The 27,834-nt window shown below is 43.1% G+C and overlaps 1 protein-coding gene across 3 annotated transcripts in view; it reads right to left on the bottom strand.

The window, feature by feature from the left end:
• The window catches only part of cdh13 (cadherin 13, H-cadherin (heart)), a 487,792-nt gene that overhangs the window by 21,871 nt on the left and 438,087 nt on the right, over positions 1-27,834 (bottom strand). For all 3 annotated transcript variants that reach the window (XM_061246305.1, XM_061246306.1, XM_061246304.1), the window contains 2 exons: positions 25,379-25,521; positions 3,338-3,571 (listed from right to left, as the gene is read on the bottom strand). In XM_061246305.1, coding sequence (XP_061102289.1) covers positions 3,338-3,571; positions 25,379-25,521 — 377 coding nt within the window. The remainder of the gene's footprint in view (positions 1-3,337; positions 3,572-25,378; positions 25,522-27,834) is intronic.

Below are 27,834 nucleotides of genomic sequence, written 5' to 3'. Positions count from 1 at the left end.
GTATTCATCAATAACAACCACTCGAGCACGTACGGCTGCAACTGGAACTGGCTCGCTTGTGTTAATGGGCAATGTCACTGCTGACGGCAGCAGCAGGATGAATGCTAAAGTATGCAGGAACATCTCGTCTGCTCAGATCCAAGCAAATGCATCAAAACTGATTGGACTATGTTTCATCATGCAGCAGGACAATGATCTACAACATACAACCAAAGAAACCAAGGAGTTTCACCTGATCCTCTGGATTCATAATCTCTAGTGTAGGGTATGAGCTCATCCTTATTCAATATTCATCAAACAGCAACCACTCAGGCTTGGCTCCTCGGTGGCGACACTAATGACCTGCCTGTCAATTGGCTCTGAGAGAATTAGAGTGGCGTGTCAGAGAGTTACCATTAGCATTAGCATGCCAGAGCACATTGCCAGCAAAGCAACGTCTGACTACTGGAGCCTGTCTGACTACTGGAGCTTAGCCGTCACAGTGTGGCAGTGTAGTACAGTAGTCAAGAAAGGCAGGGTAAAATCTCATATGGGCCACGGTCGTGGTCACTTTGAAGATAATGAACTTGAATTGCTTTTGTAAATAGCTGCGTAAATGGATAGAATGCTAAAAAATGAATGGATGGGAAGATCTGCCTAAATACCTAAATGTATACTTAGATGTTCATGCAGGTGTGGTAGGCAGAAAGGGCTCTAATTGGTCAAGAGGGTTGGTGAGGGAGAGGCAGACTAGATAATGACTGGTCCACGGCTTAATGAGGGAGAAGCACTGATTGGTTCATGAGCCTCCAGGGAGCACGGCATATTGTAGAGGGATTAAACGCAAGCTTTTTTGACAATAAAAACAATTGTTCACAAAAAAATAAGACGTTTTTTAGCTCTTGGATTTAGGGGCTTATATCACATTGTGACAACAAATAAAAAAATAAGCAAAATTCTCTTGGGTCTGATGCCTGCTAGTTTGAAGTGGGTAATACAGGATTCTATAACACTAACACCACTGAATGAGAAGAATGATGAAAAGAAACATCTACAATAAATGCCAAAAAAGGTCGTAGAATTGTACTGAATTGTATGCTTCACCTCTTCAACCAATGTGTACATTTCACACCAAGGTCTCCCAGAGTGCGGAACAGTTATGAACAACTGGCTGGCTACAAAAGCGAGACATAATTCATTCAGTTACATACAGACTACATAAAAGCATGAATAAAGAGAAGTGCTTTCAGTTGGTCCTTAAAAGTAGACAATAAGCACAGCAGGTGAATGACCTCTATCCAACTGAGGCAACATCTGCATTGTTTATTCCTGAGGAACCACTGTTTGTGTGTATCTGAGAAGGTAAGCCACCATCACTTACTGCTTTTCACAGGCAGGAAGTCCCCAAAATCGATTCCTACTTTGTCATGGACAGCAGAACATATTTCTAATAGTTCGGGCCAAGTATGAAGGCCCCTCCTTGCCCCCTATTTTAGTGAAGCTAAGTTATAGAAGATATCATATGATTTGCCAACATTCATATGCAACATGCATTATGTGTATATATTCAGGTGCAAAAATTTAAAACATACTAATCAACACACATATGATTTCTACTAATCCTTTGCATACGGGTCACCCCATTTTTGCAGGGTTACATTCCATTGAAAAAGTCAGTGGCAATGACATCCACCTTGGCTTCAACATTCGTGTGTGTGTGGCTGCAGATTTAGTCATGGCCCGTATGTCTTCACACAACAGTATTGAGAAAGATCTCTCAGTGCTGGCTGTTGTCATCGGGACGATTATAGAAGCCTGTACACATTTGGCAGCAGAATTCTAGCAACAGTAATGGCATCCATCCCGCTGTTACTGACTTCAGTGTTGTTACTCATGATCTCCTCTGACAACACGTTTGACGGAGAACGTAAACTGTCAAAGTCAAAACTCCTCCTGTCACAGCCCCCTCTTTGCTTTCCTTTGATGCAATGAAATTGGTTATTTTACATCATTGCTTGCATTCATCAGCACTCTGCCTATTGCTGACACCATTATAAAAATAAGTCTGCCTCTAGCAGGTATTTTTTGCAGTTTGTCGTGAGAATACGAGAGAGCAGGTGAAATTTGAATTAGTGCGGCATTAAAGAACTCAATTATTGGGAAGCAGAGCTCCATTGCTTGCAATAGGCTACATACATACAGACCCAGCATACGTTTGTTGTACAAGCACCACTATTTTATGCAGCAGAATTCCCAGGATGATAAATAGAAAATAAACTTGCTTAACTTTTACATGATTATGGCCCCTTTTATATACATGTGGAAAATTAGTATATACAGAACATGTACAGAACATTATATATAATTCTTAAATTAAGTCACTATTTATTTTTTTACATATTGTACACTTCACAATTTAATTTTACATTGAGATCATATGAATTGACAAATACGTATATCACCATACGTATATATAAAAGGGCCCATAATTATGTGAAAATAAATATGTTTTCCATAGGTTTCATTTAGTAAAACATAATACTCGGCACATATGATTTTTCCGAACCTTTTGCATTTGGAAAGTGACGAGCGAGCTAAGCAAATCCGGGCGGAGCAGGGATGTGTGGAGAGGGATCGTCCCGCGTTCGCTTCCCGAGCCCAGCTCAGAGGCAGTCAGGAATTCCACCGTGCCAAAAAGCACAGACAGTTTGTGTGATTAATTTTAATACGGCTGGCATTCACGAGGCCATCCTTCAAATGCTAAATGCTCCCCGTGACAGAAAGGCTTTCCAGAGATAACGTGCATAATTAACACAAGTTAAAAACAACAGTTTTCAAGGCCTCCCCCATCAGTTCCACCTGCCAGGGTCTCCATTGCGCAGGGAGGGAGAGGATGGTGCGGCTTTTTGGATTATCCAACGTGTGAACATCAAAATGGGTGTGCATATGTGGGTGCGTGCTTGCGTGTGTGTGTGTGTGTGTGTCCATTAGGCAGGGAGAGAGATGACAGTACAGCTTTGCACATAATCCAATGTGTGAACATCTGAATGAGCGTGCATATGTGTATATGCATCCATATTTGACAGGAAGATAGAGAGAAATGTGTTTACATTGGAATATGTGTGGGTGAGTGTGTGTGCATGAGAGTGTTTGGGTGTAGATGCACATGTGTCAGCATCAGAGTCCCTATTAGACAGAGAGAGGGAGAAGGGTAAAGTCTGTATGTGTGTGTGTGTGTGTGTGTGTGTGTGTGTACGGGTGCGGGCGCTTGACCAATTCTGTGTGTGCGTATGAGAGAAAGGGGGAGGTTTTGAGAGAGAGAGAGGATGAGAGAGGGTGTGTGCACTTGTGTACTTACTGTTGACCTTGGTGACTTTCCACATCTTCTCCAGCCCAGGCTGTTTTCCCAGCTCGATCCTGAAGGGGGCGGCGTTGGGGCTAATGTCCTTGTCCTGGCCCCCCACCATCACAACGCTCAGATCCTTGGCGTCCTCACACACCCGCGCTACAGTCGGGTACACGCTGGGGGCGTTGTCGTTGTCATCTTCCAGCGTGATTATCAGTGTCCCAGTGCCAGTTGCCGGAGGGCTACCTGTGAGAGAGAACAACACACCTGTGAGTTAAACCAAGACCACTACCTGTGAGAGAGAACAACACACCTGTGAGTTAAACCAAGACCACTACCTGTGAGAGAGAACAACACACCTGTGAGTTAAACCATGTCAGCTACAATATGCCTGTGAGCTAAACCAAGACCACTACCCGTGAGAGAGAACAACACACCTGTGAGTTAAACCATGTCAGCTACAATATGCCTGTGAGCTAAACCAACACCACTACCTGTGAGAGAGAACAACACACCTGTGAGTTAAACCATGTCAGCTACAATATGCCTGTGAGCTAAACCAAGACCACTACCTGTGAGAGAGAACAACACACCAGTGAATTAAACCAAGACCACTACCTGTGAGAGAGAACAATACACCAGTGAGCTAAACTACAACCGCTATCTGTCAGAGAGAACAATACACCTGTAAGCTAAACCATGACAGCTATAATACACCAGTGAGCTAAACTACAACTGCTATCTGTCAGAGAGAACAATACACCTGTAAGCTAAACCATGACAGCTACAATATGCCTGTGAGCTAAACCACAGCCACTGTCTGTGACAGAGAACAATTCAGTGAAATAAACCTAAGGCAAGAATGCAAAATTTGCAGGGCCCTCTATGACCCCCAGCTGACCCAGGGCCCTGGGGTTGGCCCCTTGTTTTCTTTGGCTCTTGTGTTGACCCAGAGTGCACAGGAAAGATAGCTGACAGACATATGTACACATCCTTGTCCATAGTTATTGCAACCATTCAGAGGTGTAACTCAGGTCTAATAAACCTTTGAGTGTCTGTAGCAACACCAGTGAGCGGAGCTTAACATTTATCGTCGAATCAATAGTTTCCATCTGGCCTGAATGCCTCGCGATGTTAAGAATGAATGGCCAGCTGGAGTATCTGTCTCAAAAGGAAGACCTTAGGAGGCAAAGTAAGAATTACTTTCAGGCCATGGTCATTCTGTTCTGCCAGGAAGCTTCTCATACATGTCTGAGTACAAAACAGAATGGCTATCTCTGAGAGGAGGAACATGAAACAGGAACATGAAAATAACCCCAACAAACCAACAGGAAACACAGCGTACCAGCTATTTGCTCATTATTATTGAGTATTTCCTGCTTGTAATGCATCTCACTCCAGAGCACTATCCAAACATTCCCTTGAAATGAAATATAGGACACAATAATCAAGTGAATTACAGTACATTAACTATATACTGTAGCAACCCAAATTTGCTATGTTATTTACAAGAGTGATTTGGCTAGCGATTTAGTCTGTCAGTCACTTTGTATTCAATTGACCGATGACAAGCAAAATATGCAGACAGTGGAAATTGGGCATCCCCCCAAAATGATTGGCTGAAACATGGAACGCCTCTGCTGAAATGGAACTGTTACTTCTGGGCAGACCAGAGGGGTGAACTATGAAATAAGCTTATTCTATGCATAACCTGGCTTCACAAAACCAAACAACAATGCCAGCTTGAAAATTAAGCAGGTGAAGCTGGTCATAAGCTGGTCTAGCTGGGTATGAGCTGGTCAACCAGCATGGCTAAGCTGGTCATAAAGTTTGTCTAGCTGGGTATGAGCTGGTCAACCAGCTGGTCAACCAGCTAGTTTCAAAACCAAGCTTGAGCTTTTTAAACCGTGTCAAGGCAGGAGCTAGTCTGAACTGGTCAAGCAGCTAAACCATGTTGAGCTGGGAGCTAGTCTGAACTGGACAAAAGCTAGGTTGAGCTGTTTTTTGTTTTTTTTCAGCAGGGAAGTGAAGACCGGCTTTGTTAACTGAGCGCATTCCTGTGAAAGTGGCTGTAAAAATGAGCCTATAGCTGCATGAATCCATAAGCTACTTCCGCAGCACATTTCTCATCTGAGGAAAAACTGATGGACGGATACAAAGAACACAGGCAAATGGGCGAAAAAGTAACACAGATTCCGCAACAACAAAGCCAGGGACAAGGGCTGGAAAAATTGCTAATAGTGTAAATTTGTTAGGTCAGTTGTATCAGTCTTAATGAATAAATGCACAATCTCATGAACTGTCATTCAGTTTATTTCTGCAGCAGGAACTATACATTCTCCTAAAACTTAAACTTCACTTGAACTGAAACCAAAAAGCATATTTGTAAACTCACACCAAAGTTTATTCTTTTTTTTTTTTTTTAATAAATTTTTTTTCCAGATTTTTCCCTTTTTCTCCCAATTTGGTAGCCAATAGTACCTCTGATTCAATTGGAGGTAGTCATATTAGATGTACCGCTCGTACCCCGTCCCTCGGCGGCCCGAATGAGAGAGACACGCCTTCTTCAAGCCGTCTCGTCTCGTGCCCGTTGCCGTGATTCCGAGGCGCCCAAGGTGCTTATTGTGCAGCGATCTAATAACCCTGCCAAGTCCCTCCCTCTGGAGCAGCAAGCCAATTATTGCTGCCCCACGTGAGCCGGCCAAACTTGGCTTTTGGCAGGACCGAGAATCGAACCCCGGTCCCCAGTGTGCAACTGCAGCAAACTGCAACCGCAAGTCTGCTGCGTCTTAGCCTGTTGCGCCACCGCAGCTCCAAAGTTTATTCTTAAACTCAATAGTTACTGGACTTGACTTTAATTAGTCTCATAATTAAAGGAAGAAGATAGGCTATTGACGCATTGGGTTCAAAAAGCTTGCACAATGTCGGTATTCTCCCCATGGGGATTCTAACCTCGCCTTTATCTTCCATATACCATAACTTTGATGAAAGCCAGCCAATTAATTCAGTCTCCACCCAGTGACAACACCCCCGAGCTTCACGGTAACCTCCTGGAGTTTCCAAGGAGTTGATTGGTTAAAGGGGCGATGCTTTTATACAGTACGATTCAATCCGATTGCCTGAATGTTACCTGCCCTTGCCCATGGCGATATACCCCGATTTAAAGTATGTCAGCTTCGTGATACGGAAAACCGAGGGTTAGAGCATAGTTTAGCTCGCCAACCCGGTAATCTTTTTTCGCAGTACACGCGCTTGGGATGAAATAGTATTTGTTTTAGAAAAAATAAAATAAAAAGTTATACATTTGACTGGTGTATTGGAACAAATTAAAGGGTTCCGAAAGTGGAAACCACGCCCATTGGCTCCTCTTTGCAGGCTCAAATCCACCAGGAAAGATAAATAGAGCGTTAAGTATTTGAATCCAAAACAAAAAAACTGCTTCTGGGACAGAAATCATTAACCCTCACTCTTACCTCCGCGTGCCAGCTATATAGGATGTATGTAGGATAATGTTGTGTTGTGATGTGTGCATGGTTGAGATTAGAGGTTATTGGATGAAGTCGGAAAAAACGTGTGTCGTCGTGTGAGTTTCTGTCTAGGCGAGATTAGAGGTTGCCGAAATCCACTGCATTAAAAAATAGCCTGTAGATCATAGCCAATTAACACCCATGTGACAGGAAACACATTTTTAAAATCCCCTCTTTTTTCTTGAGACTGGAAGGAGACAAAGGCATCAGGATGCAGGTGACATGAATGTGTCAGAATAAAAGCCTCTTCCCCACGTCTCTGCGGGTTTGGTTTGAAAATAGCACTTTGGTTTCCTTTGAATGTTTTACTCCCGCTAAGCGCTGTCCAGATAAAAACATCTTCCAGATAATACGGCACTGTCTGGTGACAACCTATCAGCAGCATCCAGAAAAAATACAGAGATTTCCACAAAATGAAGCAAACAGTAGCATATACCAAGCCTAAGTGTAAAGCTACGTATTTCTCTCTCCAGCACACACACACACACACACATGCAGACACACAGACATGCACACACAAAGGCCTGCGCACAGAGACAAATGCATACACACACACGCACACACACACACACACACACACACGCACACACACAAGGGGACACACACACACACACACAGAGGCATGCATGCACAGGCACATGCACATACAAACACACTCAACACACACACACACACACACACACACACACACACAGCTCTGTGTTTCTCACTCGGGTGCATGGGAGAGCTCAGTGGAGCTTGACTGAGAGGACGCGTGAAGCCCTGTGATCTCCTTTCAGATGTGTTAATTGAATTCTCAGCCCGACTCGTTCTCTATCCCTTGGTCCCTCACAGTCAAAGAAGCTGAAACAGAAGTCTCTAACGTATCTTTTCAAGCCTGCTATTAAACCCGGAGAATCTCTTTATTCCAAACGCAAAGTCCCTTTCACTGCAGATTTGTTTCCCATTTGCATTTTCTATTTTCCATTCACATATTCCATTTTCTATTCTTTTTCTGTTCTACTTTTCCATTTATGCACTTTAATCTATGCTGATGATGATGTCATTCTACCGCTCTTTCCTGCAGCCCTTCATTCTTTACTCCTGTCACTGACAATGCGGAAAAATAATTACTCTGCAATTACATTCACAATGCGTTTTATAGCAAAATTACAGTGCCCTCCAAAATGATTCCCAACATGAAAGAAGATAAAGAAAGCAGTGTAACATAAACAGTACATGAAATGACCCATGTTGCATGCTCAAAACATCGGAAAAATCATACTATTTTATCTAATGCTAAACTTCAACTGAAACTGGGTATTATGGTCAGATTAGACAAAACTATTGGCAATGCATACCAGCCGTGGGTTTGGTATCAGAAGATGCTTTTATCAAAAAGGATGTAAGGTTGATGGTGAAACATGATGTTGGATGTTATGGACAAGTTTTCCATCTATTGGTATTCCTGTGAATTATAAATGGTAAATGGTTGGCATTTATATAGCGCCTTTATCCAAAGCGCTGTACAATTGATGTTTCTCATTCACCCATTCATACACACACTCACACACCGATGGCGATTCGCTGCCATGCAAGGCGCCAACCAGCTCGTCAGGAGCATTTGGGGGTTAGGCGTCTTGCTCAAGGACACTTCGACACAGCCCGGGCGGGGGATCGAACCGGCAACCCTCCGACTGCCAGACAACTGCTCTTACTGCCTGAGCCATGTCGCCCCAGAGTTATAAATCATGAACTCCAAAAACCTAGTGTCTTCCTGCCAATAAGCTCAAACTTGACCATTAATGAAAGTTTAAGCAAGATGTGTGAAAATGACTTTTGCAATTTCCATCTCAGTCTCCAGACTTGAACCTTATCAAAAAGTTATTGAATTGAAGAGGGTAGTCCACAAGCACGGACAGACAAGAAGTCATATATTTTTCTCTGGGTAATTGGAGTGGTTTAAAATAATATGATTTTCTAGTTTTCTGAGCATGAAATATAGCTCATTACCCATATTGTTTCATTAGGCAGCCTCCTTTTAATGGAGAATTTTGAAGGCCGGTGCATTTTCTCAAACTCTCTGGCAATTCCTTGGCTAAATGAACATCATTTTACTCCTGGTTCAAGTCACGCCAAAGCAATAGTTTCCTTGACCACAGAGCATATAAAATACTTAGGGAAAGTCGTTCTTCCGGCCTGTTAAACAGACAGTCGATGGGAACCTGCTCAAATTCCCACCGCTCCGGTCCTTCCTGTCACAGTGGCGATTAAACCGGGAAACACTCTGATTACAATGCAAACAAAACCGCCCGCAATTATCTCCATTTCACGCCGCTGGGGCTTCAGGAAAATCAGCCGGCTGTCTGACTCTCTTTCCCGTCCCCTTGGAGTTGGAAAACATGTCTGACAGGGGATGCAACCCCCCGCCCCACCCTTTACTGAGAATGGAAAACTGCTGCCAACGAGTTTAACATACAGCCAGCAGACCTGGGTCAAATACATAATGGTTTTGGATTCAAATGCTTTACTGAAATTATCTGGTGTGTTGGAGCCTATGAAATACTCACAAAAAGTGCAAAACCCCGCCTTCTGGTCCTCTTGGTCAGTTTATGATTAGGGGGCAGGTTGGGAATTTAGCCAGGACACCAGGGAACCCCCTACTCTTTCCATTGCACGTCATAGGACGACCACAGTGAGCCAATACCTTGATTCAACGTCTTATCCGAAAGACATGATCTCCTACAGCACAGTGTCCCCATCACTGCACTGGGGCATTGGGGGTAATTTTACCAGAAGGAGGATCGCCCCCTACTGGCTCCCCAACACCACTTCCAGCAGGTCTCCCATCCAAGTACTAACCAAGCCCACACCCACTTAGCTTCAGCCATTCAGTAGGTGCAGGTTGCATGATGGCATGAATGCTAGCCAGAAGAATGATGGGAAGAGTATAAACTCAAAAGGTCTGTGTTAATGCTGAGAGGACAGGACAGGATAGCAGGCTAATGTGAGCCCATGAGAGGCAGACACGACGTCATGGACAGCTCCGAAACGCACTGATCTCCTCCAGAAGCACAAAGCCTCCCTCCCCATAAGACCCGTGTGCACGACCAGGGGCGAAATACAGAGAGCCGCAGCCTCAGACACTTCAAACTTCTCCACTTCATTTTCACGGCTTTCATGAGTAATGGGACGTTATTCGCCCTGGAAGGAGAGCCGGGCCATTTGTAAGTGTCATCGGAGCTCTTCTTATAGCCTTGAGAAGCGAGGGAGACTGAGATGCACAGTGAGGCAGGAAGACAAAAAAAGAGAGCGAGAGCAAGAGCGAGGAAGATAAAAGACTGCGGGGCAGAGGGAGAAGAAGATAGGAAGAACAGAGCGGGGTAGAGGAAGAAAGATAATGGGATTAAATAAAAGGCCTCCTCAGTCACGTGCTTGGGTTTTTTTCCAAACTGGGCATGTGCACTGATATATATTTCCTTCCTGCTACAACAGCAGAATGTCAGGTGATCTTCTCCAAGGTTGCGATACTGTAACAGCACATTTATAGTTAATTGGAAAACAAAGTATTGCGTTTTAAGACACGCGGTGCGCGGTATTGCAGACATGAATCCAACAATACGGATCAATTTCATAAACCTGCCCACCATAAACTTTTATGGGGCTGTAAGGAAATAAGAGCCACTACTGGCTCAGTTTATTAATGTCTCACAATATACCCACAAGCGCACCTTTCACTGTAGTTTACAGCCCACCCCACTGCAGATCAGAGATCAGCACTAAATAATGACTCCAGCTCCACTGAGGCCACAACACTGACCCTGAATCAGTATCTGTCCGGACGGACTTGGAAAACAAAGGAGCCATGAAAAAAGATAATTTGATATCTGTGACTAACTGTAGTTTCCGGTGTTCGCTGTTTAATGACGACATGGGTGCACTAGAGAGAAGACTTTAATTGGTGCCTGAAGAACACGTTGAGCTTTTTATCTTCCTTTCGCTGCCTTTTTCTATTTCAAATTCACTCTAATTTTACTCCCGATTCACCCACCCCCTCCCTCTGACTTTCTCTCCCCCTCCCACTCTCCCACTCTCTCTCTCTCACTAGGGGAGGGGGAGTGATGGTTATATGTATGTGGCATGTATTATGTGTGTGTTCCCTACTGTAAGATCCATAGCTGGCATAGCTAGATTTTACAGCAGGCAACACACATGGTCTGAGCTGGGTATGAACTGGTCAACCAGCATGGCCAAGCTGGTCATGAAGCTGGTCAAGCTAGGTATGAGCTGTTCATGACCAGCTAATTCCGGTAGATTGTCTGACCGGCTACCAGCTGTTTCAAAACATAGCTTGAGCTGGTCAAACCATGTTAAGCTGGGAGCTGGTCTGAACTGGTCAACCAGCTACCAGCTGTTTCAAAACCTAGCTTGAACTGTTTTATTCAGCAGGGTTGTGCTGTGTTTTACATGTTATTTGCGGTTAGCGGTTTCTAAAGGCGGTTAATACTCTCTGTCTGTGTTTCTGTTCCTTGCACTCTCTCTATAGCGGTAGAATGCCCTCCTTGTGTCAGGGTATAATTGTTTTCATTCCTCTTGGGGCACTCATTAAAAATGTCTGGGAGTTCTCTGTAGATTTTCTCTGCTAAGTTGGCCCACTGGCAGACCAAAAAGCCCCAGAAATGCTTCAGGTTCTCCTGTTTGAGACGGATGATTAGGCCTTGCTGAAACAGGGTAAGGGGAGCAGCATTTCTTTTTTGCCTGAAAGCAGTTCAAAGACGACTTTTGCTTCATATCTATTCAGTATTATACCTGTATTTAAACTTAAAAAATGGGCACGCTAGATAAACTACATTTCCTAACGTGTCTGTCAATATTCCGAACCCAACAAAAACCCATTAAACTGTGATTTAATGTCTGCAACAAATTGGTTGTTTCATTTCCCATTTAATGTTCACTTATTCAGCTATTGTCATCCTGAATATATCCTGAATATCATTGCTGAGAAAATGTAGTTACATGTATACACATGCAAATCAAGTGTACACACATGTGCATAAACACACTCACACAAAAACAAATCGCTTACTATCTGCTACAGAGCACAAACATAGTACATCGGTTGTTTCATTTTCTTGTATTATTTCATTTGACTCACCTTTTACCTTTCTTTCATTTATTGATGTGAATTGCTTTTATTAGAGTATTGAATTCTTTTTTCTGTCTTGTTGCTTTTGTGAAATGCCTTCATAAGCCTCTGGGGGTTTTTGATTTCACCTGCGCAATTTGTTCTCACCCGCACAAAATATTTTTCTTCTTTTTCAACAACACTATAAAGAAAATATAAGATAAAAAGGTGTAAATAAAAAACATCTCTCACTCTCTATTCTCTCATTCTCTGTCTCTGTCTCGCTGTCTCCTTTTTTGCTCCCTGGCATACTTCCAGAACTTTTGGATGAGCTTGGAAGAGAGAACATCCCCAAAAACAAAGCGCATGAAGGGAGCTTTCTCTGAGGAGGTTGGTATCCTTGCGATAAACAATGAGCGGAAGTCTTCACAGCTCAAAGCAGACACCTGGCTGAGGTCTGTTTTCATTACAGCACCCTGAACTACACAAAATGGCTTTCTAACAACTGCACAAAAATGACATCATTGCGATTTTCTATGCTATGACACAAAAAATTGTCCAAAACAAAACAGAAAAAATTATCCATTAAACATCATATGAATGAATGCACCTACTTTAATGCGGAACAGGAAAGAGACAGAGAGAGAGAGGGAGAGAGAGAGAGAGAGAATAAATTCCAGTATTATCGGTTCTGTACAAAAGATAACAGTGGCAATGGGAACAGAGTGTGTGTGTGTGTGTGTGTGTGTGTGTACGTGCGTGTGTGTGGGTGTGTGTGTGAGGGAATGAGCGTAAGGGTGTGTGTGAGAGATAAAGAGAGAATATGTGTGTCTACTGAAAGAGTGTGAACTTCAGCTTAGGTTCCCTCATCAATTCAGCCCCCGATTCACCCTGATTCTCACCTCATTAGCACTCGCTGATTGAGCCGACGCCATCGTCTTTTAAAGTCAGGGAAGTTTCATCATTAAGAAAATGGGTCTTGGATGCTCACTTTTCCATGTCATAATGTCAGGGACAGGAATTAAAAAAAGAAAAAAATGCACTGTACATTTTCATGTAAGCTCCTGTTTAACGTAAACCCATTCATGTTCGCTGAGTGGATTTAAAAAGAATAATTTGTTATTTAGCAGACGCTTTTACCCAAAATGACAGTTGATGAGACGAACCCCACTGAACCAGTGCGGGGTTAAGGGCTTTCCTCAAGGGCCGTGTGGATCTTGTTGTGGCTACACCGGGGCTTGAACCATCAACCTTTCAGGTCCCAGTCAAGTACCTTAGCCACTAGGCCGGTTTCAGTGTGTATATGTTTCACTGTATGTTCTTATGCATTGTTCAGTGCATGTGTATGTGCGCACGCTTGTATATGTCTGCATGTGTGTATGTGTGTGTGTGTGTGTGTGTGTGTCTGTGCATGCTATGGGTCTTATTTTTCATATTATCTTGGCCATGTTGTAATATTTATTGTTCAGAAAAGTTTGCGCATGTGTCTCCAGGGTGATATAATAAAGCGTTTCCAAAAAGCAACGATCTGTCCATAAAATAGAATCCACCTTGATCTTCCTTTAGAAATGCATTCACGTTGTTCAAAACAAACAGAAACAGCCGCACTATGTCTGGCAGGGCTGCTGAAGAAAAAAATAAAAAATAAACCAAAGACCAGCACTGCGGAATGCCTTGAACAAAAAGCCAGAAATACTAATTGTATTAACTTCAATTGAAGTGAGGTTACTGTATTTTGTTTGGGACCATTAGAAGTTGAGGTATCAGGACGTGCCAAAAGTTTGCACTTGACAGCAAATCATTACTGATGGTGGTGAGTCAGAAGAATGTGGCCGGTTAAGAAAGAAGAGGTTTGACCTGAAGCTGGGTCAGCTGAACGGATCAATGCGCATAAAAGCAGCTCAAGCACTAGTGCAGGGTGACAGGGCAACAGACGAGAGACAAATATGGCCTTGCTGTCGTTGGCGTCATTGTCTGGTATAATCCCAGCCAGTGACAGTGAGCAGCCCTATTCTATGACAGAGCTTATGCGTGTGCTTCCATTACTTTTAGGTTATGATTTCCCTATTACCAAGGCCAATTTCAAATCGGTTTAATCTGCATGAATCTTTTTTCAGCACAGAAGTGGCTATTACAAGAGTCACTTTGCAGAATGCATATTTAGTGCATATGCTTGAAAATGCATGGAAATGTAATGAATGCATTTGTTCATTTCACAGTGTTGTGATTATAAAGGGAGCTTGTGAATAGGCAATTCTGTTTACATAAATATAAATTATCTATAAGTCTCATTACTTTCTGTGCTTACGTTTACAATTTTAGAAAAGTACCAGCAGTAAGGGGCATACTTTTAAATAATTATATTTCTCATATTTATCTGGTATTGCATTTTACTTTAACACAAATTACCTGCAATTCTGCTGTCCACCACTAGGAGCTGCGTGTGCACAAGTTTGGGAGCAGTCGTAAATATTTGCCCTTCGGCATGTTCACATTTTGTTGAGTTAATTCAGAAACTTTAGGAGAAAAGTTTGTACATTCTGAACTGAATGTACCGTTTCATTTTTAATAAATGAGGCCCAAAGTGTGTTTGGGACACAGGGCATGGTGATGTCACAGGTGCGTTCGGTTGATGTCGGGTTGGAGCGAACACCCTGGTGACCTGCTCGTTCGGCGCTCAGCTGATTACCGCGCTCGTTACCACAGGTAACGCTCGACGAAAGAGAACTGTGCGGCTGGATAATGATGGAGCTGTCACCCAAGGTGCAACTCGTCAGAGGGCGAGAGGCTTAGTCAGACATTCTCTCTCTTCCCCTCACCCTCTGCATCAACAGTTTCTGGATCCTCATTTTGGCTCTCTCCTCCTACCACTGGAGACACAGTATAGCTAACACACATCCACTTTAACTGTAGTCGTGATGCACTTTGTCTTCATTATGGTACACAGGGCCTATTATGTCCATGCAAATGGATACCACGATTCTAGACCGTATCTCAGATTCCTCTGCGAGGTACTGCTAATGTTTTAACTGAATTAACTGCTTAACAGAAAATAATGTATAGGTATAGTGCAGTCTATAAGTTCTTGGACAGTGACACATTTGTTTTTTGTAGTTTTGGCTCTGTACTCCAGCAGATTGGATTTGAAAGGGAACACAGAATATGAGGCTAAAGTGCAGACTGAGAGTGTTAGTTTGAGGGTATTTACATCCACTCTGGGGGAACATATAGGGATTACAGCATTCTTACAGCATTACAGTTCTTACACATTGTACCCCAATTCAGGGCACCATAATATTTGGGACAAAAAAACATGTGTTTCCAATTAGTCAGGTGAGTTCACTTGCTTTCCTAGTGCAGGTATAAGAGAGCCTTTGGAGTCTATTATTGTGTTTGTCAACATGAGGACCACCGTTATGCAAATTAAAGTCAAGGAGCCCATTATGAGGCTGAGAAATACGAGAAAAAAAAAAAATGTCTAAGACATAGAGGAAACCTTGGGCTTACCAAAATCAACTGTTTGGAACATCGTTAAGAAGAAACCGAGCACTGGTTAGCTCAGTAATCATAAGACCTCTACAGCAGGTGACCAAATACTTCTCACCATAATGACAAAAAACCCCAAACAGAAACACTCTTCAGGAGGCAGGCTACACTACAAGATGCAAACCAATATTTCGCCGGAAAAACAGGATGGCCAGGTTACAGTTTGCTCAGAGGTACTGTACCTAAAAGAGCCAGGTGAGACATACAATACCCTTTCCCAGAACTCTGCAGGCTCTTTTAGGTACTGCTTAGCAAACTGTAAGATGAGCTGGTCCTATACATGTAGTTATGTGTGGATGAGCACTTCCTCTACATGTACAGTAGCTGTGTGTGGATGAGCACTTCCTGTGTATGAAGCTATGAGAGGACCAGGACTTTAATACATGTAGCTGTATGTAGCTGTATGTAGAAGCAATTTGGGAGTGGATGAGCACTTCCTGTGTATGGAGCCGTGTGTGGATGACCACTTCCTGTGTATGGAGCCGTGTGTGGATGAGCACTTCCTGTGTATGTTCATGTGGCTGTTTAAGAGCACATTCACTGGTGGCATGCACAAAGTCTGAAAACATGCAGTGATTACACAGAGAAGCCACTTTTCTCTCCATCATTGGTAAACGGATTTTAAAAGGATTAACCTCTTAATTCAGTCGTTCTGAACTTTGCACAAGGAATAGGACGCCGAATGGTCCGTCTTAAGCCGGCTCGTCTTTGTCACGGAGCCGCCGAGCAACGTGGCGGTCGCAGATACGGAATATAAAAAATAACCACAAAAATCTCGGTGTGCACTGTCCGTGAATAAGGCAGAAAGCATACCCGCAATTAAAACGCGGACGGCAACTTTTTTTTTTTTTCACCAAGAAAAGTCTGCTGAAATCTCTCATAAAGAAGCAGGCAATTAGACTTGCTGACTCGCCCAGGGAACGAAAGGATGAGCACCTACCACCCTGCATCCCCTAATGAACAGGTTGGAGGTGCTGGGGGTTATTCCATCTCCCTGGTAGACACGCTCTCATTTTTCTCCCTGACATTACTTCACCGCTCTCCTGTGTGTGTCAAGAGCTGCATCAGCATTGGTGCAATTCACTGCCATGTAATGCCATGTTTTCCAAAAAAAAAAACATTCCAAAGGTCTGATCTCACCAGAACAGAACGGATGAATGGAACAGAAAGAGAGACCAATTTGGAGAGGCATTTAACTCCACAGACGGCTGGCTTACTCCCCCAAGAGATTAGAGAGCTCTTTACCGGAAAAAGGATCTGGAATTCTTTTTTTATAAGACTCTTTCTCGATGGTCAAAGTCTATCACGGCCGAAGCCATTGGCAGGGAAGGAATCATAATGTGGAAAAACACCAGGCTGTAATCGCCACAGCGCGTGGAAAGCTGCCATTTCCTCCACTTTCACACAACAGCGGCCTCGTGCGATACGACTCTGGCTCCTCATAATGGGAAGCAATTTACCTTCCGAAAGACAATGCTATCGGCTGGCCCGGGATGCGTGCTGATCCTGTCTCAGAAGTAGGCTGTCGAAAACAACCAGAAAAGGATGAAGGAGAGAGCTCTTTGAGCTGCCGGGACACAACCAAAGGCCTACTTTACCAGCAGCCCAGCCGGCACAGATACTGGTCCAACGCCGCCATCCTTCTGCAATCCAGCATTAAAGTGACCCACTGATGGAGAGTGAAGGACAACAGCTGAGATGAGGATCGGATGAGTTAAGGGAAGATATGGTTGGTGAATGGCCCTCAGTGCATGTTTGTAAGATGATGATTGCTGACGCCCTCCCAGTTAGTGTTTGCCAATTGGTCTCTTCTCCTACACCATCCATTCCCACTCTCAATATGTCCTGATATCACCCTTACTGAAGGAGAAATGTCTCCATTGATCTCTGCTGTCGAGACTGTGTGCATGTAAAAGTAGGCTATTAATTAAAAAAGGCCTTTTGACATCTGATTCACTGAGGAAAGAAAACATTTTTTTATTTGTCTTGTCAACAAATATCTCGAAATATGTCACATTATACTACTATATTTAATATTCAGCACTGTTTTGCGCAAAAATGTTTTGTAACCAGATGGAAGCCGGTTTACCTGTGGCATTTGTTGCAGAAAAACAAATCAAAAACAGCTTTGGGTCTCTTTGTAAAGCCTCTTTCCTGCTCTAAAACCTTCCAAAAATACTCTGTTCTAAAAAGGCTACAGAACACCCACTAATGAAGAGTCAGACGAGGTCAGAACAAGGAACGATTTGTTTTGAGAAAACAGTTGGAGAGAGAGGGAGAACGAGAGAAGGAATGAGAGAGAGATGGGACAGAGAGAGGGAAACAAGAGAGAAAAAGAGAGAGGGAGAGAAGGGGGCAGAGAGGAGGGAAGAATTAGAGGGAGGGAGGCAGAAAATGAGAGATAAATAGAGATGTAGCCAACAGGACTGAGAGCTGGGGCGGTAAGCGAGGCAGTGGTGGGCTCTGATCTCCAGGCTTCCGGACCGTATCCCATTACACCAGCATTATCCCAGACGGCACGCTGCCCAGCTCCGCTCCTCTCCAAAGCCCAAGGTCATAATTGATTGGCTGTGCTGAAATGCACCTCGGCCGCATAGTTAACCTCCTCACCCGGACTCCTCCCCCTAATAAAGAAACAGCTCTGGCTGAATGGCAGCCAATCAAAGCCATGTCATGGCAGGCAGCAGCCCAGATTTACCCACAATCCCCGTCCTGTGGTTTTCAGATGTCAGACTCTCTTGAATATGGAGCTTGGAGGAGGTTGTGTAATGTTTAACTTGTCAAGAGGAGACTGTGCTGAGAATAATAGTGAGTAGCCTACAAAGAAAATAGTCTACCATGACATAAAAAAAGGACCAGGACAAAATTCACTGTTGTGTGGAAGTGAGACGCAGCTGACCCAGGACATGCTGTATGAGACAGTCAGTCTCTCTTAGGACATGCTGTATGAGAGAAACTCTCTCTTAGGACATGCTGTATGAGGACTATAGACACTCTGAGGACATGCTGTATGAGACAGTGAGTCTCTCTTAGGACATGCTGTATGAGACAGTGAGTCTCTCTTAGGACATGCTGACATGCTGAATGACAGCAAGTCACTCTCGCTCTCTGCTGCTCTTGTATCTCAGATTACAACAGAAGCAAGTGCCACCTCCAACAGACTGTCAAATATAATCAGCTGTCCCATGGATCCCCATGCGATTAGTGCTAAAAGAGAATGACATCAGTGGAGGTCTTGATCCACGCAGGAGCAGAGTGGGGTACCTGAGGTACGGCCGAGGCACTGTCAGGGTTTATTTGGAGCGGTGAGGATTCTCATAGGGAGACGTGGCAGAGTGATCACATTTACTCAGTAACCCTGTCACTCCACATCCGCTAAAGCCGGGTGGAAGAACAGGGCAGACCTCTCAAATCCTTCAGGAGTAAAACAAAAACCGAAAAAGAGCTCCTTCGTTGAATCCGCCCGTTTCTTTAGTCAGCCGGAGGCTGTGGGCTGCCTGAGAAATACAAGACCGCAGGGGGAAGACCACACATCCAGAATCACAGACAAACCCGGAACAGGGTCAAGACCACATATCCAGAGCCACAGACAAACCCAGAACAGGGTCAAGACCACACATTCAGAACCATAATAACACCCACCAGCTATTGTTGGTGTATATTTAAGCAGCCATGCTCTCTCTCTCTCTCTCTCTCTCTCTCTCTCTCTCTCTCCCTCCCTCTCTCTTTCTCTCTCTCTCTCTCTCTCCCTCCCTCCCTTCCTCTCCCAGGTGGACCACCTTGAATGGGTCAGCTGCCATCACTGTCAGCTTTCTGAACTTCTGTAGAATGGGCTTTTCAGACATAACAGCGAAACACAACCGGCGTCTCCGAGAACATGGTGCACAGCAAAAACTCATTACACGGCACAAATGCAGGAACGACACAGCGCATTTCTGAAATGCTCGAACAGGAACAGAATTGCGCACGGTCTAAAAAACAGGTGCACTACAAAAATAGGTTTGATATTTGATATTTTCCACCTGGATGTTTTGCGTCAAATTTCAATACCTTGGCTTCATTGATCAAACGGGACTGTGTACTGTTGTGCAGCTGGCATGCCGTGTTACACATTTCTGTTACACATGTTGAAATTATATGCATGGTGATTCTGCTTAATTGTGATTTTATACTGTTAGAAGGTTACAGAAAAGAGATAGCAGCAAAGATACTGAATAAGACTTGACACCCCCCCACCCTCCACCCTCAAATTGCAGCTACACACACACCTGCACGTCACATACACACACACAAACACACACTTATATGCTAAACACATTCTAAACAAACCATGCACATACATTACATATTGTACATACACCCACCCACACATATTCACACACACACATGCAAACAAACACAAACACACACACACACACGCACACACACACACACACTAAAATGGACAAGTGGAACAGCAGCAGGAAGATCACAACCCCGGAGCCAAACAGCCAGAGTCAAATGCTCCCATGTAACCTGTCTGCTGACAAGGAAACAACGTTCCTCCAGGACCTTCAGCTCTCAAACAATGGGCGAGAGTTAGCCAGCCGAAGAGCGCGCCCACACAGCGCTTAACTGCAGTGTCTCGGAGCGTCTGCGGGTGCAGAGCAAAATGCCCCCGTCTCCCTCTCTCCCTGAGGGAGCGGCAGCCTGACTGCGCGGACCAGCCCAGCGTTTAACCCGGGGCTGCCCCACTGAACGAGAGGCTTCCCAGGTACGCCAACCTCTCCCCCGGCACCCGCTGAATCTCAGAGCGCTGTGATTCGCCGTGGCGTATCGGCCTCGCGCCTTCTCTCTCCACTTCAATCTATTTCAATATTTCTTTCTTGTTCCTGCATTATTTCTTTCTTTCTTATTTATGTATTGTACAGTATATCATCCATTTATTTATATCCTACACTGTATTTATTGTATGTAATCAGCCTTCTTTCTTTCTTTCTTTCCACTCCTCACATCTCTTCTAATTTTTCCTTCTATCAGTCTCTCTCTCCCTCTTTATCTGGTGTGAGTGTGATATTTAATCAAACTGTCAAACTGGCAGAGGTTAAAGTTTAGGCAGGTGCACAGGTGAAGCTATCAACCCGTGCTTCTTTGGGCTTTGGTAACAGGCCTGCTATTGGCCAGCTTCCGCCCCTGCACTCCACCCCTTCTGGAACAGTCTGTGGCTGATCCCCGGCTGTGATTGGACTGAAAAATAGAGGCGAATGAGGGGCCAGAGCCAGGTGAGTGAGGATGAGGAGAGTGCACTGTATGCTTCATCACCAGGCCTGCCCCCAGAGCCCTAGAGTGCCTTATTTTCAGTACTCATTCTCTGTACTTCTTTAGTGCTCTCGCTATGTCTCTCTACAGAATTCTTTCTTTCGTTTTTCTATAAATACAGCTCTCTCTATCTCTCCCTCTCATCCCATTGTGATAAGGACAGGGGACCTTCAGCGGCATCTTGTGAATGCAGTGATGCAGACGTGTGCGGCTGTTGATCAGTTTTTTGGAGACTGGTGAGTCTGTTGAAGGTGAAGGCATGAAAAACTAGCTGGCTTATGGTGCACTGGCTGTTTTTCTTAATTGTACATATTAATGACTGAATTGCTTTCCCTTATATAAAATTTCGGGTTTTGTTGTTGCTACGTGGTCTTGTTAGTCAAACTATTGTAACTTTGCAGGGTTTTTTTTTTCCTTTCATTGTTGAACAAACTGAAGTTAAAAGTAAAAAAAATCCTTATCCCAGCTGTGAATTATGGAAGAGCAGAAGGAGACGGTGAGGGTTAATAGTCAAACTCAGAATAAATGGGTTTGCTTGGCGGGCGGATCGATACCCTGTTAGTCACCAGCATACAGTATGTCTCTTGTCATGCATTAATCTGACAGACTGCTGGTGGTCGCCTGTGGCAGCACTCGCTCCACTGAGAGATCACAAAGAGGAGGGGGGGGGGGTTGGGAGGGGGAGATGGATGGATGGATGGATGGATGGAGAGGCTTGTCTCTTCCAATCAGAACTGGGATCAGAAATATGAGCATTCTTACCAATTACAGACAGACCAAGCAGTAGGAATGAGGCTTCCCTGACCTGTAACATGCACTGGGTCTGCAGGGTACGTAGCTGTACATACACACGCACACATGCACACACACACGCACACACAAACACAAACACACACATACACACACAAATAAACACACACACACAAACACAAACACACACACATATACACACACACACACACACGCACACACAAACACAAACACACACACAAAAACACACACACACATATACACACACACACACACACACACACACACACACAAACACACACAAACAAACACACACACACACACACACATGGTTGTGGTCTAGTCCATTTCATTTCAGTCAGTTCAATTTGTGAATTGAAAACTGCTCATAATGTCCATGTGGATTTTTCAATTCATTAAGGGCCAGACTGTGACCTTAAGAACTTAAGTGCTTTTCATACTCTCCTAGCTGTGTGCGACCTGCACACGGCTGAGATAGGCTGCGCGCGGCCTCACTTCATATACACAATTACTTTACTCCAAAACAGGTGGTCCACGCTGATGTGCACTGAATATTAAATCCCGTATTGTACACCTTTCCAGTATTTTATTCTAGGTCCCGAAATCCATATGAAGACATTTGTGTGGTTTTAAGTACCAAAAACATCTAAATTCTCCAGTGCCTCTCATGAGCTTTACCAAGAACAGGCTGTTTTAGTGACTGTGTTTTGATATGAATGAACTTCCGTCCTGGTTTTCTGGCTAGCTCAGAACTTCTGGAACTGAACACCTTCTGTGCCGAGTGCTTGGACTTTGGGCTACAAGGGTGCTGTGCTGAGGCGCATAGTTGCGATGTCATAATGTCACGGAAGTCCAAATGGCTCATTTAAACCTAAGAAGGTTTAAAGAAGCATACACCGTCTTTTTGTAGCACCTTTAATCCTTTATAATCCACACAGCAAGGGAAATATCTTTTTCCACAATATGGGACCTACAAATGAGCAAATCCCCACCCACATATGGAACGTGTGTATTTTCCCACAGTTCCAATTCTACTGCTTTTTGCTTAAAAAGGCACGGCATGGCTCATTTCACCGTCACAGCACACATGTTAATGGGGGTTTCCTTACATATCTGAATCGGCCAAATCTCTCAATGAAAATGTGGCTTTTTAGAAATAGCAGACCCGGTGTGTTACAAGCTGGGCATGTAGGATATGGAAGCAAATATTTGCCATGAACGAACACACAAATACACCCATACCCACGCATGCACACACGCACACGCACACGCACACACACACACACAAACCAGCTGACTTGCCAGTCTGTTCTCTTTACCTCAGAAACACAGAGCAAACACGAGCGCATCTCACAGCCACTGTCAGCCTCTCCTTTTCCATTTCCTGCTCAGGGAGGCACATTCCCCACGGAAATACTCCCCACTGGGGAAAAGAAACACGTGTAGTATACAAATAGAGATCAATGAAGCATGCTATTCCAATACCCCTGCAGAACGCAGCCAATCACACCCAAAGCTCTGAGCCCTGCTCTCAAATGGACAGCTGCCTTCAGAACTGGGAGAACCAATAAAGTGCATGGTATTCTTTACAGACCATGATTTACACAATTGTATTATTATTTCTATGTATGTAAATTCCACTGAGTGGAGTATTTATCTAAAATAATTGCAATTTTGTTAATTGAGGCAAATCAATTCCACTTGCTAGTTTGATTTTCGCTACCTATTCAAACTGCCTCTGTCAGAGGCACCGTAGACAAACAAGATGGACAACTCTACACTCTCCTGTTAGGATTTGTGTTTTATATGTATTGTATTCTGTCTATGTTGTTAGCGTTTCCGTGTTTTTGTTACCTCTGCGCACACTGTAGTCACCCTGTCACTTCATTCATTCATTCATTCCACCTGTTTCACTTCCTGATTGTTTCCCACACCTGATTGCTATTACCTCTCATTACCTTTTTAAACCCCTCAGTTTGTATGTCTTGTCGGCAGATTGTTATGTGTTTGTACCATACCTTCCAGTGTTTCCAGATTGATACACGTAACGACCTGTTTCACCTCCGAGTTTTGTTCATCCCACTTATCTGATTTTGAACCGTAGCTTTTCGACCCTTTTCTGTACCTCGACTTCTGTTTCTGGATTTTGTCTGTCTGATTAGCCCGTTTGTTTCTGACCCTCTGCCTGTGACCTCGACTACTCTTTGGATTATCCATGATACATCCGTTTGCTGGAATTCTGACCTATTGCCTGAACTATCGATTACGAACTGCCTGATGCTTGTTGCATCTCTTTGCTGGCTTTTGACCCTCGCCTGTTTAACCTGCCACCAGAAAATAAAGACTTTTATTACAAAGAAATTCCCGCCTTGGTCTCGCATTTGGATCCCCTGTTCTGAGTGCCTGATATCTCCAAAAAAAGATTTGTTGACTTGTCTCCATAGACAAACCCTTTTTAGTCCTCTACGAAACCCTCTATCATGGGTATGAAGCATGAAAGCTTCCAGACACAGAACCATTTTGCCAAATAAAGAACCCTTGATCTAGGTAGGGTTCTTCTATGGAATCACAGGGTTCCATTTGGAACCATTTTATCTGAGTGTAGGGGGCTGCAGTTTGGAATATGAGTGTCCAGTGTTGCTATGTTACCTACGGTGCTCTGTTTTCTGCCACGTCAGGTAGTGAATATTCATAACCAGCCATCAAATTCAATAGTGCAGGCAGAACACAGAAAATAATTCATGAAAAGCAATGAATTCAAATAGAGATCACCCACAGGTTCAAAAAAATAAGCAGATTTCAACTTTCAACTTCACTCCAACTGATCATCTATGGTAACTTCCTGTACTGTTGTAATGGTTTCCCTACCTCCTGCGGCTACATCACTGTGGTGCCCTCTCTGTCCCCCCCCAGTCCTCCCGCATCTCTTCTGAAGCCTGTTCCACCACACCACAGCCTGTCATACTGTACTGTCCAAGATGGCTGTCAGCAGGCACCATATCTCTCTCTCTGTTCCTCCTCTACACACTTCTTTAAGCCGATCCCTTCTTTTGTAAAGACAGGCAGAAGAAGAAAGAAAAAACACTCCTTTGTGTTAATGGATTCACCAGTCATCCGTCAGAGATGATGACTTCTCACAGTGCCACCGAGAAGCTGCGTCACACAGATTTGTTTTTCTTCCAGCTTGAAGATGCCCGTGCCTGGAAATTTCTTTGAACCCGGCTAACAGAAAAGAGCGACAGTTGTCATGGTGTTAATTTGGTTGTGACTAAATTCTCTGGGCAACAAAATGGCCGCAGCACCACAAACTGCTTTGAGGGAACAGAAACTGCAGAATCTTCCCAAGCGCTGTCTTTTTCCGTGACCGGCTTCTTAGCTGCAGCACGCAAGCCCACTACAATTGACTTCTCGGACATTTGTTTTAGACATTTCAGACCCATTCTGAAAGATATGCGATGACATATATACCTGTAGTATGTTACAGTACTGGGATTTATATCCTGTGTGATACTATACAGTACAACAAAAGAAAAATCTGATAATGTCCTCATCACATAAATTATTTGGCTGAGCATGGTGTACATTTTGTAACTTTGAGAATTAGAGTAGTAGTTACTCTTAGCTAAGACATGGTGCAGTTATTACAAGAAGAAGCAGATGAAGTAGATAATACTCAGTGTTACTGGAGACTGTATACAGTATATGTCTATTCATGTGGTGTGGTGTATGTTACTATAGGTTGTGAGTGCAGTATATGTTACTCTAGTCATTGGGTGTGGTGTAGGTAAGCAGGAGGATGTTTCTCACCATTATCTGTAGCCATGAAGACTGCGCTGTATCTGTTCTCATGGACGAAGGGTGATTCGCGGTCCAAAATGGCCGTGGTGTTGACTGTACCGCTGACTGGGTTAACAACGAGCCAGTTTGCAGGGTCTTTCAGCACTGCATACCTGTGGGAAACAGCCAGGTACTCATCAGCCACACATCCAGAATATCTGCTAGATGTTAATACTCCACTCAGAGAAATGTAATATGCACTTGGCGGCACAGTGGAATGTTTGTCCCCCAGAACAACAAGAGGTTAAAGACATTCCACTGGCCAAAGATAGAACTGGTTTGTTTTGGCGATAACAGCAATTATGACAGTTTATCACTGAATGAACCACAATTATATTTAAAAAGGGATCTTTACTTTAAAATTATTCTTGTTATCTTATTGCTTTTGATCGTTTCAAAACAACCCTTTGCTTTCAAATTGATATTTGAAGGTGTGAAGGAGTGATAATCCTGTAGTTTGCTGTGTGCAGTTATTGCACTATTGTGACAATATATCATTTTTAATGATTGTATTTATTAGTTTATTTGATAAGTTTATTAGTTTACGGAAGAAAGGGAACATTAAAATGCGGGTGTTCAAAATTAACCACTGGCACTCATGTAAGACAAATGAGCAATCAAATTGGCTGATTGGGATTTATCATCATCTCACAAATAGTTTAGCACTGCACTGTAATTATATTTCAAAGCAGCTCTCTAACTTCAAATCCATATAATATATCAATTTAACACATTTATATGTGTAAACGACTCCTCAAATTTAAATGTATATATTTTGCATGCAAAGCAATGTTTACCATTTATCACCTCATTAGTCGATTCAGTTACACTATGATACTGTGCCAAAGAATTTTATATTCTTGCATAGTAGTTTAATTTTATGTGATAAAAGAAACATAAAAACTTGTTTATGAAAAGCAAAAAGATTTTAATGTTCATTTTACTATTTTCAACCTGTTTCATAGACTGCACGCAAAATGGTTTCTCTTGTTCAGCCACAAGCTATACATAATATTAGCAACAACTGACAAAAATCAAGAACTTAAACTTTTCTGGCAAATCACATAATTTACATTTGGTGTTTGTTTGGGAACAAAATGTTCATGTTTATACTAGTGTTTTCATTGCAGGTTGCTCTGGATAAAAGCATCTTCTAAATGTCGAGTCGAGTAAATGAAAAAGTAACTATAAAAACCATGAAGCCTTTTGTCAAGGTGACCTGCTGATATGCATGTTTGTGGGTGTATTCACAGTGTGGCTTCAGTAATAAAACTACATTTAAAAGCATTTTCTGAAACTGTCACCACCACAGTATGAAAAATACCTTTCCCAGAGAACATTTGATTTGCTATGCTATTTTGTAGGATAGTATGTTCAGATAAAATAACATCTTCTAACAAAGCAATATACTCTTGTAAAGAAGCTTTGGCATAATGGACAGTTCTTAAACAACACACACCTGTTGTTTAATGCAAATAGTCTGCTCCTCCAGACAGCGAATCATATTTATCCTTACTGGCATTGACAATTATTATGCTTATGTTCATAGACAACAGCAACTGACGTGACATTTAAATTCCACGCTGAGAATAAACTTTTTTGTTAGCTTTCTTTTGCATAAACCAATGATACAAAGAAGCAGAGCAGCCAATTTTCCAATTACTTTTGCTCCCCTACAATGGGAGGACTATGTATAAAAATTGCTGCAATTCCTACACAGATCACCTGATACGGATATACCCTTAAAGTGACATTATGTAAAATTCTAGTTGTCCGTTGGTAAGTGGTAATCGCAGTTGCATTGCACGCTGTGACTCCCATGCAGCTTTGCCAGGTGTACGATAATTATCGCATTTGTACAAATATTTTGCCCTTTGTATGATCAATAATTGTAAATGTTTGATCATTTATACATGTCATAGTTTCATTCTTACACTACAACCTTTTCGTAAGAATTACTTACGCCAAGTTACTCCACAGTCCAAGGAATACTACAACTGTATGTTATGAAAATGTAAAACGAAATTGATTTTGGTGAATTATTCTATGTAAAAAAAGATCAGTAGCTTTGCAACTATCAAAATTGAACTTCTGTTTCATTTTGGGCAGTTTTTATTTGGAAAACATGTAACAGCACTGGTGTCTCACAGTAAGAAGGTTCTGGGCTCAAATCCCTGCTGGGGCCTTTCTGTATGAAGTCAGCATGTCACGTGATGATGGACCAGAGGGCTTTATAGAGCCAACAATACTGTAATGATGCTTGCAATTTTAAAACAGAATTAATTTGGGTGCAACCATCAGTAGGACCTTTCTGTGTGGAGTAGCATTGTGCTATTTTTCAACTCTTAATCCCTCTCCCAGTTTTCCTCCTTCTCCAATGCAATTTACATGTGGGTGATACATTATGAGAGGAGTTGAGGAGGGAG

Source organism: Conger conger, chromosome 6 (genome assembly GCF_963514075.1).
Source record: "Conger conger chromosome 6, fConCon1.1, whole genome shotgun sequence".
NCBI lineage: Eukaryota > Metazoa > Chordata > Actinopteri > Anguilliformes > Congridae > Conger > Conger conger.
Note: the sequence above shows the minus strand (reverse complement) of the source record. Positions and strands in the feature narration are given on the sequence as shown.